The sequence below is a fragment of the Apus apus genome, chromosome 1 (genome assembly GCF_020740795.1).
Source record: "Apus apus isolate bApuApu2 chromosome 1, bApuApu2.pri.cur, whole genome shotgun sequence".
NCBI lineage: Eukaryota > Metazoa > Chordata > Aves > Apodiformes > Apodidae > Apus > Apus apus.
The window spans coordinates 153,761,364-153,775,256 of record NC_067282.1 but is presented as its reverse complement, the minus strand read 5'-3'; the positions used below and the strand labels follow the sequence as shown (position 1 = coordinate 153,775,256).

Below are 13,893 nucleotides of genomic sequence, written 5' to 3'. Positions count from 1 at the left end.
ACTGGTACTTGTCTGGTAGACCACTCAATTCTCCAGCCAGACCTGTATAATTTACAAGGCACAACTCTGTTTCAAGTATCAAAGCTTTGTACACTGCTTTACTCCAGTAAAATACATATTTCTCATTCTACCAAATCTTACCTCCTTGTGCTTCTCCATAGTGGCATACAGCTTTTGGGAGAGGTCATTGGACACATTGGGCATGCCAGGCTTTTTCTTATTGCCACGACTCAAGCTGCTCTTGTTCTTACTTGTCTTCTTATTGTTCTTCTTTTTGGCATTTTTGCTGTCTCCCTTGCTCACCTATTAATGTTAAAGGCATTTTATGTCAGGTATCTAAGTCAAACCACATCAGCATTTTAATACTTTCACGTCTTCTATAACTGCAGATCAAAACATTTCAAAATAGTTTACTCCGAAGACACTTACCAGGGTCCCCTGAAACATTAAATTCATTCAATTAGAATCACTCCAAAAGATAAATATCAGTAGTACATAGTTCTAAAAAATTTAGAAGCATAAACGCTTAGAAAGTGCAAAGGAAACGTTATTTACTGAAACCTGTTTGTCTGCTATAGTTGAACACTGAAGAACTTCTTGGATAATCACAAAGAGATTCAGCAGATGGCTTTTCAATTCAATTCTAAACTAAAAATAACTGGTAAGTACAGCTGATACTGCACTAACCAGAGGTGAGAAAGACTTAATCCACCTAGATTTACTTTACTACAGCTCTTTGACTGTTTTATTTTTATTTTTAATAGACTGCATTAAATGGATTTTGATATAAAGCTGTTGTTCATTAGTAGTGCCTTTTCTAGTACGCATCTTCCTCCTGTCATATCTTCAGCAGTAGAACAAAGCAGGTCATCTTCATTTAAATTATGATCAACTAGCAATGAACAGTTTATTCTTCTTTGTGCTTCTCACAGGGCCCTCCAAAACACTACAGCCTATGATTATCAAGGATCAAAGCAATTCTTATCCAAAGAAGCATTTTTTCTAAGCTTAAAATACTTTTTCTCAGGATAAAAATTTCCAGTGAAGAGGACTGACTATTACAGAATCACAGAATTAATGAGGCTGGAAAAGACCTCTGAGATAATCAAGTCCAACCTATGACCTAACACCACCACATCAGATAGACCATGGCTCTAAGTGCCACATCCAGTCTTTCCTTAAACAGCTCCAGAGATGTCTGATCACTCTTTCCGTGAGGAAGTGCTTCCTCATATCCAACCTAAACCTCCCCTGGTTCTCATGTCATTTGACAGTACAGTTTATTGCCTTCTTTTCAAGAGTTGAAACATGGGGTCAATAAAGAGTTAAAACTGCTTTCAATAATAGGGTTAAGTAGTAATATGCTGCAAGCTTGCCCACTGAAGGGGTTTGGGGCCAAACTGCTGTGAAGGATCAACTAAGTGCTGACCAACCTCTCAGACTGAGCTAGGTTATTCCTCGTGACTGGTTTCTGGTGTATCAGAAATGGGAACTTGCAGCTATGCCAAGTGGAAAACAGACCTTTAAATAATACCTACCCAAGTAAGACATTAGTCCATGCAAACTTGATATCAAATTGCCTAATTCCCAGGTTACTCTTGCACTTTGAATAAACTAAGTCCTTGAAAGGAAGTATTGCAAAGAGCAGCACAGGAGAACCAGAACATCTAGTTGTAATGTTAAAACCAATGTTTTGATCCAAAGGTCTTTCAGGGAAAAGATTAATTCTAAATCCCAATAACATTTATTATCTAATAAGGTAACAAAGAAACAGTGTTTAAGCCTTAAAACTTTATACTAAAAAACCCACAGAGTAAATGACTAAATCACAGTGCTCTTACTTTCTCAAAATATTCTGCTAAGATTGGTATTGGAACATCTAAGTTATAAAGAAAAGAGCCACTATTCAACAGCTAAAGGAAAAAGCTTCCAAGTCAGGCTGAGGTTGCAGCATGAACACTGATAATAATTGGATTTCAGAAGCAAAATATTCAACTAGCAGCTGTTTCAATCTAATAGACTTTGGTAATTAGGTTTATAGCCATATGAGCAGCCACTGCTCATACAAATGTAGTTTAGTGGTATTTTAACAGCTCTAATTTATAAAATGTAAAATTGAAATTTACATTAAGAGTGAAGCCAGAAAGGTGAAAAACCCAGTTAAACAAAGTGCCTAGGCCCCCCCATTCTTTTTAATTAGCCACACATAATCAAAACTTTTACATTATATCATGAAATAGCAGAAGCATTCTTACATCCGTGCTTTCATTACTAGTGTTCTCTTCTCTCTTCCGTTCTTCTTCCTCTTGTTCTAGTTCCTTAATACTCTCCTCTAGAACATTAGGCCAGAAATCTCCTTCAAAGTAAGGTAGCTCTTTTGCACTTGTTAGACGATCTTCTGTTGCCTGCTTAAATATATCCTGGAAAAGAGCAAAACATTTGGTTACTGCTACTACAAGTCACATAAGTAAAAGCAACCTTTTCAATAGGAGATTTAAAAAAAGAACCAGAAGATCAAACAAAAGAGAGCTTAATAATTCAATTTGTGTCATGAAGGCACATTCTAAGTGCAGGTTTAACACTGCATTAGTTACATACAGTTCAAATAATTTCAAATATTCCCACTCTGAAGAGGTAAATTATTACTGTGTGCTAGACTTCAATACACGTACTTACCAAAAAGGACAATATAGTCACTATATTGTTGATACTAGCTGAAGTCCTGATACTTCCAGAGATTTGACATACTTCTAACTGCACAGGCAGCCTAACCCTGCCAATTTATTAAACAAAGGAAGATTAAAGAATCCATATATTTTCTTAGTATTAATGAAATGAGATTTGCTCTCTTCTACAGTGTTCATCAATAAACTAGTTTGCTCTAGGGAATAATTTCAAATCTCTTGCTAGAACAATTTCAGAAGCTACCTTCTCTGAAGAGGATAAATTTTAGTACTCAATTCACTTAAAACTAATAAATGTCAATAATCAGACACAATGCATAAGGTAAGAAAGAAACCAAGACAAGACTGGCCAACCCCCCATCTTCCTCTCCCCTGTTATACAGATATACACTTAACAAACCTTGTAATCATGGACAATGCGCTCTGACACAGATTTGTCCAGCATCTTTTTGTACCACTCTTGCAGTCGTTTGGGTTTGGGTATCTTTTGGTCAGGAGGATGGCAGTGGAAGATGTAGTCATCTCCTTCACTAGGTGGGCATGCCCAGATATGTCCAGTAGTATACCTAGCATGATTAGACAAAAAGTACATGTGAGATCTTGACGATTAACACCAGAGCTTGCTCTTCTCTCTGCCACCAGATGGCGCCATCACTAAGTTGGCTGGTGTTGCCAGATGGACAGTAATTACAGCTCCCCAATATTTTAATTCTAGTGTTCATTCGGCATCATTCATGCGAGAGCATTACCATCTTTTCACTTTTTAAAAAATTCAGCACTGTATGTGGAGTAGCTTATATAAAATGTGCATGTTTTCCAGTCTAGATAAAAATCAAAGCCTGATACAGACCTGCAATTGCCACCTCCCAACTAATAAGAGGAAGGTGGAGACTAGGTATTTCAGCAGTAAAAGCCAGAATTCTTTATCCTTAGAGATAGTGCAGTCATTCATTATCTAGCAACATTTTAGAAACAGATCTACTTAAACACACAGTTTACTTTTCTACTGTGAATCCTCTGGTTTTTAACTTGTACGTATCAGTTTTTAAAGGTTTCAGAATTACATCTGGGACTAACAGTCACTGTCAACCTCTGCTATCGGGTATACAATCCAAGTACTCTGAAGATAGATGGCATTCAAATAGTAGCAGCTGCAGAGAATATAATTCCACCAAGATCACTTCTTCATCCTCAGTTCTTCTCTATTAGTTTTTGAAAAGAGCTCCAGTAGGACGAATAATCAGATCTCAAGTTATAGAAAAATAACCATCCTTGCTGTGTTGAGAAACATCTCTGCAGAATCCTACCCAAACCCTGGCAACTGCAGCCAGTTGTCATTCCTTCTGCCCGCAACAGGAGAGATGATACATGACCAATACTATTCTCCCAAAATGAGAACCTGATGTTACCCATCAGCACAGAAAACAACATTAAATAAAACTGAGGCCTGAACTCTATGCACCAATTTTAAAGACTCGGAGATTAGAAACTACACAATGCAAAAAAGCAGAAAGAAGTCTAACGTGTGCCTTTGAAGTACTAAGGAATATATCATCTCACTGAGGCACTGAACGCAGCACCAACCACCTCTATTCTGACTCCCCGAATTCTTCTCTTGCAACTACTCTTAACATATTCCCTAATAATTTCTTCATTAATAACACTCTGCTAAACTACACCAGATACCTTTGTCAACAGACTGATGTTTACTTCACTGCATTTCCTACTTCAGTAATCATGGTCACTTTATTTCCACCTCTCCCATTTCTTCAGTTGTCCTGTGTTCTCTTTTGTGCTGTCCCAAGTATATTCTCCTCTAACTTTTTAGCTTCTCAGTTTCAAATACTTGTTCTGTAAGAGATTTCCTAGCAGCCCTACACAGCTGTTACGGAGTTAATCAGTACAGACAAAGTACACTTACCTTCCTCCTTATAAACATGGGTAAGATCTTACTTGCCAGCCCAAAGAAATGACCCGATTAAAGCAGTGGCATTACACAAGGACTGCACTACCAACAAAGCCAGTAAAAATTATCGTCTGGATAAAAAGGCTTACTTTTTCTACTTAGACTTAAGAAAGTTTTACGTAAGTTTGGAAACCTAAAATTATCCAAATCGTAAGCCTCTCCTGAAAAGTCTGAAATCCCTTTTTGCCTTTTCTCCTTTTCAACAACACACAATTGTTGCCAAGTTAGTCTATCACTGGTTGACATTCAGGCACCGTATCGCGCACAACAGGATGCAGTAATTTCATTTGCACTATGAACAGCCCAGCACAAATGCTGCACAGAAGAAAACGTTAAAATAGACTTACCCTAGTTTCTTGACGTACTCGAGATACCCAATTAGTATTTCGTGATAGACAGCAGTCCTCAAGCATTTGGGGCGGAAGAAGTGAACACTGTCAAGGTAAGATATATACACTCGCCTAAAAAAGAAAAAGGCATGATGAGAAGCAGAGATAGCAAAGTACTTCTACACATATACTACCGTTATTTTATGCATTTGAAGCATCCGATACAACAGCAATCTTCAAAGCCTCTGATCCTAATTTACCTCTAGAAACTCAGCTTTCTTTTGATACTCTAGCCTCATCTCTTTAATACTATCCAATTCCTTCCCTGAGAATACTGACAAGTGATCCTGAAGTGATCCACAGTCTGGGCAGCCAGCACACCCAGTAAGAAATGGATCCAAGGACATCCTACAGAAGCTTCTTTGTTTCTAGACGCTAACAGCACTAAGCGTCTATACATATGCAATGAGGAAGTTCTACCCAGAACATCAGAAGGTTCACCCAACCGAGATGGTACCAAAACAAAATAATCACCTTTGATTGGGTGGAGGACAGTCCGATCCATACTCCTGTACATGCATCCCAAAGAAGCACAAGTCTACACCATCAATCTCCTCAAAGGCAAAAAGTGCTTTTGTTCGATATGGGAAAGACTCGGCCATCTCTCCACTGTCTACAAACCTGTGGATTATAGGGAGTAAAGAGGAATACCAAACATATTCATGTCACCAGGTAAAAGCAGCAACGATGAGGGCTACTCTAAGTGGAACTTTGGTGCTGTTTTGAAGTTAAATGCTTAGCAGACTACTCAAGTGTAACGTATCTGCTTTTTACTATGAAGATGACACTCATCACAACTAATCAGCATGCTGCTGCAACATCTGTAAAGAACTGGTCTGTGATGAGGTTTTGAATATAATGGTCTTTTTTTAAATAGCAGCATGTAAGTACATTCAAATAGCTTCCACCTCCTCCAAAAGAAAGCAAAATTAGAAATGGAAAGAATATACCTTGCTTTCATTCCTGGTTTTACTTCAACAGTTTTGTCAGATGCATGTACCACTCTAACTGTAACCTCTCCTGCCTCAGGGTGATTCTGTCGTCTTAGGAAATCATTGACTCTGTTCTCCAAGAAGGTTCCAAGTCTTGTAGCTGGTAACCCTGCAGGAGAAAAATACAGCTCTAAATATATATAAAACTCAATTGTTCAACTGTGATTTTTCTATTCAGATGTGAAATGAAAAGTGACTTTTAATGCATGCAGCATGCTACTGAAAATTACAGCTTATTCTTTAAACACCAGTACTTCTAGACGAGGTGCATTGCTTTTCACATACAGGCACATTTACAATTTATACATTATTTAAACAAAGAATCTGTATTTCAGGTCAATTTCTATCTGTCTTAAAAGTCAATCACAATTAAGCCTCTTCCTGAATAGAAGCTATTAATTACTTAAACAGGATTAAAAAAAACACTGCTCAGATACAGCTTCAAGAGCAGATGTTTCATTTGAAAGTATATTCTGTCTATAAAGCCACACTAGCCAAGATAGTCTCTTCACTTACCAAAAGAATGTATTTCGATAATGGAAAGAACAACTAAATACAGCTGTCTTTGCAAGTCATGAGGCTGGTAGAAGTACAAGCCTAAAGTTAGCTGACACAAAACCTAAAGCTGAAAGGGAGTTTTAAGACTTTGGGTGTAATAGGGCCTGTCTCATTGCTGTCCATTACTTCTGGCAGAGTTGCTTATCTGCCAATCAGCTTTTCGTTTTTCCATTTTGACACTTTCCTGTGAAGCATCTCTATAGTACATTAAGTGTGGAATACATACAGACTGCTAGAAACAAAAGCTGATAGAAACCATTAAAAATCCTTGTATTCTTCCTGTATTCTTGATGAATTCAGGACATTTTGATTTTGGAGATTTTGGAAAAAGACCCAGATGTTGAAACCATTAATTGAGTGGTTTGCTTTCCATTTTCTAAGAAGAGTTGAAGAGAACACTTTTTGTGACTGAACTATAAGCTATCCCCTAGATTTCAAGGCAATTTAGAGTCTGTGGTATCTTCCTTTGACTTTTTCCAAAGGACTTAAAAAAAGTAACTGCTTTAACATTACAGTTAATACTTTTTAGAATCTTGATGCTATTGGTTGGCTGGAAATTTTATTATTTCATTTTTTTAAAGCAGAAATATAAATACTATAAGTACACCAACCTAAGAAGCTTCTTACAGACTCATTTTGCATATAGAACAGATGGACAATGACTGCACAAATTTCCTCCTATACTGCCTTTGAATCAGCTGCCTTGATCAAGAGGAAATGTCTATAGAAAGTTTCGTCCCCAGCTCATGCAACCTTTGTCTCCATCAAAGCTTTTAAGCACAGGGGCTGTCATGGCGATTTGAACAAGTTATCATAAATTTAAGTTAGGCTGCAGTCACACAGCAACTATTTCCCAAAGCTATTAATACTGCAATTGAGATAAAAGGATGTCTATCTTGTATTAGCAGTGCTCTAAACCAGTACGTTAACCATCTATTACAGACTATTGACCAATGACAACACCTGTGTATGTAAACTTTCTAAACATCACAAAACTGATCATCAGAACTGACCAGAAGTATCTTCCTTTCACTCAAAAAACTGAAATAAACGCAAAATGAGTACAAAAGCCACCTCTCTTCCCCATTCTTAACAATTTAAGTTATCAATTTGTAGGTGCAAGTGCCAGAATCTTACTTTTAGCAGAGAATTTGTTCTCTTTCCTGGTTCGTCCTGTTTTCTTTAGGCAGCCATCACAGACAAAGCTGAAGCAAAAATAGGAGAAAGTGAAAAAAATCACCCAATCAGATAATCATGTTCCTTAGCATCTTATCATTAGAAGCAAAATCTTTCACCAGATCTTATCTGGTCTGGAAAATACCTTTACTGAAATTTGAAATAAAAGAGCACAAACAACAGTGCAGGCACAAATAGCCCAATTGTTTCAGCACTGCAGAGGAGGATCTAAGCTCCATGGGGTGCATCTCCTGTCAGTCACCCATGTCAACACCTGCAGGCCCAGGAAACAGGGTCTCCACTGGGAGATTGAGCAAATTGGCTTCAAGCATTCTTGGAACAAAGAGTCCCCAGGTGCTGTTGCTGATGAAAAGGAAATAGCTCAACACAAAGCAAAATGCTGTTGTTTGGTTTTTTTTTCCAAACCCTCAAGTACACTCTAGCATGAAATGACAGGCAGATCCTTCCTCAGTTACAGGATCATACCCTGTTCTCCAGCAACGTGGATGGGACAGAGTGATAGAAGTCATAGCTTTCTTGTCAAGAAACGGAACATTTCAGCTCCTACAGAGCTGTATCTACGTATAATTTACCATTTTTTGAAAGCTTTTAAAGCAATCAGAAAAAAGCCCAACAGCATTTTTATCCAGAACTATGAAGCTTCTATGTAAAATTAGATTGTTTTTCAGATTTAATCTGATCATTAAGATCAAAAAAGTGAATTCACCTGTTAAATGCTTTAGTTGTTTCACTTTTCTTACAATGACAAAGCAGTATGATTTGTAAAAAAAAAAAATAGATCAGAATGAAATTGTAACCAGAACTAAAAACATACTTTCATGAAGGACTAGTATCTTTAAACACCAAAGGCTTAAACATAAGGCTCTTCCACACACAATAATGTTAGAAACATTTAAGATTAGAAACAACTCCACACATAACACAGTAAGATATGCCTAAACTTAATATTACCCTACATATTCAGGTGGGAATGCAACTTCTTAAATATAACCAATACAAGCAAGTTTATGCATTAACTCTAGTAACTAATCTATCATATACTCTACTTAAGAAGGAGAAATTCCTCACCCAGAAGGCCAGATTATCTCATTATGAAGAACACAGATCTGGTGCATTTTTCTTCCACATTCTATACATTCAACAAATCTGTAGAAGAAAAAAGCGGGAAGGGAAGCAGTTAGTAGTATCATTACTTACTTGTAACATTTTAATAAAGGAGTTAGAGCATTTAGGCTCTTGAGCATATTAAACATAGAGGGCACATCAATGCTGAGAACAACCTACAGTATGAATTAAGAATGTCAGTTTAAAACCAGGTAGATTATGCAAGGACACATCATTATCGCCATTTTCTTGCCTTACTTCCATCCACTTCACTCAAAACCCCTCTAAGCATAAAATCTGTAATCTGCTTGTTGCTATAACGAAAAATGGAAAATAGATTCACAGGCATCAGAAGTGAAGAACCAGGAGAAATAGTTGGCTGTCAGTTACTTCACTATGCTTGACACCTGGGGTACACTGCAAATGCAGAAAAAGGTGGGCAAGAAGAAGACAATAGGAGCATCCAAGTCACTTTTAGGAGCCTAGCAGAGATTTAAGGACAACTGATAAGTAAGTGATACGGCCTACTTCACAGATGCTGGTGGGTACAATTCTCTGAAATACCTAAGGCTGCTTCACGTATCAGAACCACCTGACATCCTTTGAACATGCCTATTTAGAAGAGTCTGAGACTCTGATTGAATTTGTTGAATTTGTGAATTTGTTGTTTGTGTTGGGCATATGGTATCCTACTGTAAGTCAGGCTTGTCTTCCAGTGTGAGGCTGTATCTTCACTATAACAAAGGGAAAGCAAAAGTTATGAATCAAGTTGCTATTCTCTCCTTCAACTGGCTGACCCATATGCCCCTGGAAAGATGGTGTGGGAACAATAAATATTCTTTTTGCTCATTCATTTGAGAATGAAGATCATGTTTGCAGAGTAGCATCACAGATGTATAATGCATGACCATGTAAAGTGGCTTAAAAAAACCAAAACCCTTAAGGAATATTAAGAAAAGCAGATGAGTCACAATCTTCCCTTTACTGAATGTCTATGGTACTGCTTCCAGAGCAGTGGAGAGGAACAGTCTGGCTCAAATTTAACAACTTTTCCTTCTACTACAGCTGCCTGTAAAAATATGACAACTAGAAAAGACAACAGCACCAAAAGAGCTACTGAAAAATAACTCAAATCAGTTTTAAGACTTGTAAATTTGCCACAACAGGGTTTCAAAGCAGTTATCTGCATCGACCCCTCTATTGAATCCACATTCAAGGCAACAAAATGCAGTCATTTTGGCCCACACATACATTGTTACATATTTCTCAAGTACCACTGGGGTGGTTTGGGTTCTGAGCACAGAGTGCCGAATGCGCTGCTTACTGAGCAGCCCCTACTGGCTACTGACCTACAGGAAATTGGGAAAACACTGAAAAACAAAGCCCAATGTGAAGGAATTATATGCCTTTTACAAAATAATTACAACAAAATGAGGATCATTCAAAGTGTGACAGCATTACTTACAGTTCAGGGTCCAGTGTATCATTCTTCCTTTTTGAAAACTGTTCTTTGTTTATTGTGCTATGGAGAAACAGGCAATAAAAATCAGTTTTAAAACAAGACAACATACCATGCCATACCACACATACCCACACACCAAGACAAAACTTGCAAGCAGTTTTTTTTAAAAACTCACTGGCACTACAAGGAAAGGAGCTGTATCTCATAAAGTGACAGAAAACTAAAGTATATGCCACCCTGACTCTGCCCGTGGAAAACACTCTCTTTTATGGGACAACAGGTGGTAGAGATCCACATTGCTCCCTTACTCTGTTTTACCACAGAATAAATGGTAAAACCTGCTGATGTTCAAATTTTGGACCAGTCTGATCAGTATTTCACAGTGAAAGGACTATTTCACCTGCCTCTCTGATATTCGGAAGGCAGGGAATTTTGGTTATCTTTGATTATTGAGAAAGGTAGTTCATCATATTTCAGATGGTCCTCCTCCGAGATTAACTTCAAAGATAAATTTCAGCTTCCAAACTGCCGTCTCAGTCCAGCCATCACTCTACACTACCTCTACCTTTCCTGTAGCATTGACAAGGCTAGAAATCACACCTTTGTGATAGTGAGTTCTCAGGTATTTTTTACACTCATCTGGTTCAAAATAGTCCACAACAATCATGTAAGATCTCTGAGAATTTACCCCAAAGAGGGTACTGTGCAACATGAGAAAAATCAGTACATGTCTCTCTGAAAGGCAAAGACAGAGATTCAGTCCAATTTGCATGAGGTGTACTAAGCTTGCTATCCTTTTATTTTAGTGTTTATTCTGAATACTACCAACTGCAGAATACTTCAAGCTCCTCATCAGATAAATGAGGAAAGTTCAATCTTCCAGTTACCTCAAACTATTACTGTAATATGGTGAGTAGAACTGTAAAAAGGACCTCACATATACATTCCCAATTTTTTGTTTTCTTTCGTTCACTTTAACTACAGGTTGTGGGAAGAGAAGGGAGCAGGATCTTTATGCCCCGGTAAAATGAGTTCCTAAGGGAAAGCCTTTAAGTGGGGGAGAGAACATTCAAAAGTGTACTTGCACTTATCACAGGCTATAGCCTCCATCTTAACTACACAACAAAGTATTTAAACCAGCTATGAAAAAGAATACCAGAAGCTGGAAGTACCTTCTTACTATTGCTTGTGTTTAAAGAGCTTTTGATCGTTCTTATTATTGAAAAAAAATGAATCCAGCACCTGTATTTCCAAATCTAATGTGAAATGGAAAGCACTCTATGCTGCCTTATACTCTGACTCAAAGACTTGTCGTAAACCATTCCAACTTAAGTGTATGAGAAAGAACATACTCTCTCAGGAGTTAAACAAGAATTTATGTATAAACATGAATGTATTAGATGCTTACTTATGCACAGATTTACATGTATACAGATAATTGCTTCTCTCATATACAAGTACTTGATATCCCACATCTCATTATCAACAAAACTCAACAATACTGATTAGTAGAAGCAAATATCCAAAACCTAGAGTAGCAATCCATACTATGCAGAGGGACAAGGCCAAATACATGTCAACCAGGATCTGGTAACATGCTGCCGGAGACAATTTCTCCTTCCAGTGAAAGTTAATTCTGTCCAATTACCAACTTCAACAACTATCCCCCTGGTTTTAGACCATCCCAAGCTCCTCACTTGCTTTGGTCTGCCGTGTTCCTGAAATGCCCTCCCCCAAGGAGCTTCCTCCAACAGTTCAAAGAGTAACTGCTTGACACTCACTAGTCCCTCAAGAGCTTCCTTGGTCTCCCAAAATTCTGTTTCAGGATTTTTTTTAGGGAGGTAGGAAGAGGGTACATCAGAATGAAAGACTGTCCCAACAGTCTGCCACCAGCACAAAAAAGGCAACTAAATCCATGCACAGCCTTTTACAGTGATCTCCTCAACAACTGCACAGTTTTCTCATAAGCAAATGGCACCAGCAGTGAAATATTTGTATGGCAAAAGGAGGCTGCCTGCTTCTCATCTGGATGAAACACAGCCTGACATTGAATACAAGTTTAATAGCATAGCCAGTCTATAAGCAGAATGGTACCTCTGACTATATCAAACTGTGTCTGTCACTTTCCTCTCTGCAGGCATGGCTATTTTTCTGTAGCAGAATACTTTCTCTTCTTTGCCCTCTATTGGTGTAGTTGCAATTTTAAACACTAATTGCTTAGGTTTCACTACAATAAAGTCAGTCCAAACTTTAAAGAAGAATATCTAAAGCACAAGTCCAGGCTTTTACAAAGGATATCTAGTCTCCCTTCTACTAGCATACAAACAGTGAGGGCAACCTAAAACTAAACTCATTCCCTTCAAAAAAGCACTACAGATCATGACACAGCTTATGGATGCCCAGCCCAAGCAAACACCATTAACTCACGTTTGAGGTTGTGATGGGTCATCTCCCAGAGAAACGCTCTCCCCTTGGATTTCGTTGAAGCACTTCTCACAGAAATGATACCTGTCAGCAAGAAGGCCATATTTGGGTGAACTGCTCCGTCCACATAACACAGCCCAAGCCAAGCAATGGAGCCACCAATCACAGCAGGCCAAGGAAGGGACAGGAGCAGAGAGCAGGTCATCAACGGCGACAAGGATATTCAATGATGCAGATTTATGGGCCCCACATTGTGTTTGGTTGGTTTTTTGGGGTTTTTTTGATTTTTGGGGTTTTTTTTGTGCAATCAAAGCCAAGTGCAGACAATGACAAGCATGAAGGAGAAATAAAAAAGTAATACACACACAAACAAAGAAATGGTGGTTTGCAGGACAAAACCAAAAACACAGAAGCAGGACAAGACAACACAAAGCAGAAAGCCAAGGCAAAGCACAGATTAGCATTAAATCTCTCAAGTGGGTTTACAAGCAGCAAATGATTAAGGCAAATTAAACAAGAGTATTCCATTTTAGCATACCCATACCCTCTTCATTTTAATAATCCATGCCAGGTACAGCAAAGAATTAAAATGAGAAAGGGGGAAGAGCAGAAGGAAGGAAGAACTGCTACTCTGACTTGTACATCAGCACAACAGTTCTGCTGGCAGAGAGATATGCAAGAGATCAATGGAAGAGGGATAGTCTTCCATTTTAAAAGTTTAAATGCTGAAAGGCCACAGAACTCTCTCCTAGTTGAAAGGGAAAGCTAAATATCAGAAACTTCAATAAAATCTATCCTCAAAATCTTACAAATGTTAATTATAGAACTGTCAAACTGTATGTTAACTGACATTAACAACACTCATAGTGTTTGACATTGATATGATTCTGCCATAGCCATTTGAGTGTAGAACACTCCAGACATCAATGCAGCAAAGATTACAGAGAAAGTTTTCACTTGTATTTGAATAAAACAGCAAATAATTCAAGATTCTGTCCCAGCCCTCAAAAATGTTCTAAACCTGTGGCCTAGCCATTACTAAGGCGTGTTAACGGAGTGCACAAGACATCTAAAAAGAAAAAGAAGCAAAATTCAAACATTTATTATGCAGCCCTGC

General features: G+C 38.0%; 1 protein-coding gene across 3 annotated transcripts in view; it reads right to left on the bottom strand.

The window, feature by feature from the left end:
- EP300 (E1A binding protein p300) overlaps positions 1 to 13,893 on the bottom strand; it is a 63,550-nt gene that overhangs the window by 5,294 nt on the left and 44,363 nt on the right. For all 3 annotated transcript variants that reach the window (XM_051614597.1, XM_051614604.1, XM_051614614.1), the window contains 10 exons: positions 12,780 to 12,860; positions 10,356 to 10,412; positions 8,855 to 8,932; positions 7,727 to 7,794; positions 5,990 to 6,140; positions 5,514 to 5,660; positions 4,998 to 5,111; positions 3,085 to 3,250; positions 2,256 to 2,420; positions 142 to 303 (listed from right to left, as the gene is read on the bottom strand). In XM_051614597.1, coding sequence (XP_051470557.1) covers positions 142 to 303; positions 2,256 to 2,420; positions 3,085 to 3,250; positions 4,998 to 5,111; positions 5,514 to 5,660; positions 5,990 to 6,140; positions 7,727 to 7,794; positions 8,855 to 8,932; positions 10,356 to 10,412; positions 12,780 to 12,860 — 1,189 coding nt within the window. The remainder of the gene's footprint in view (positions 1 to 141; positions 304 to 2,255; positions 2,421 to 3,084; positions 3,251 to 4,997; positions 5,112 to 5,513; positions 5,661 to 5,989; positions 6,141 to 7,726; positions 7,795 to 8,854; positions 8,933 to 10,355; positions 10,413 to 12,779; positions 12,861 to 13,893) is intronic.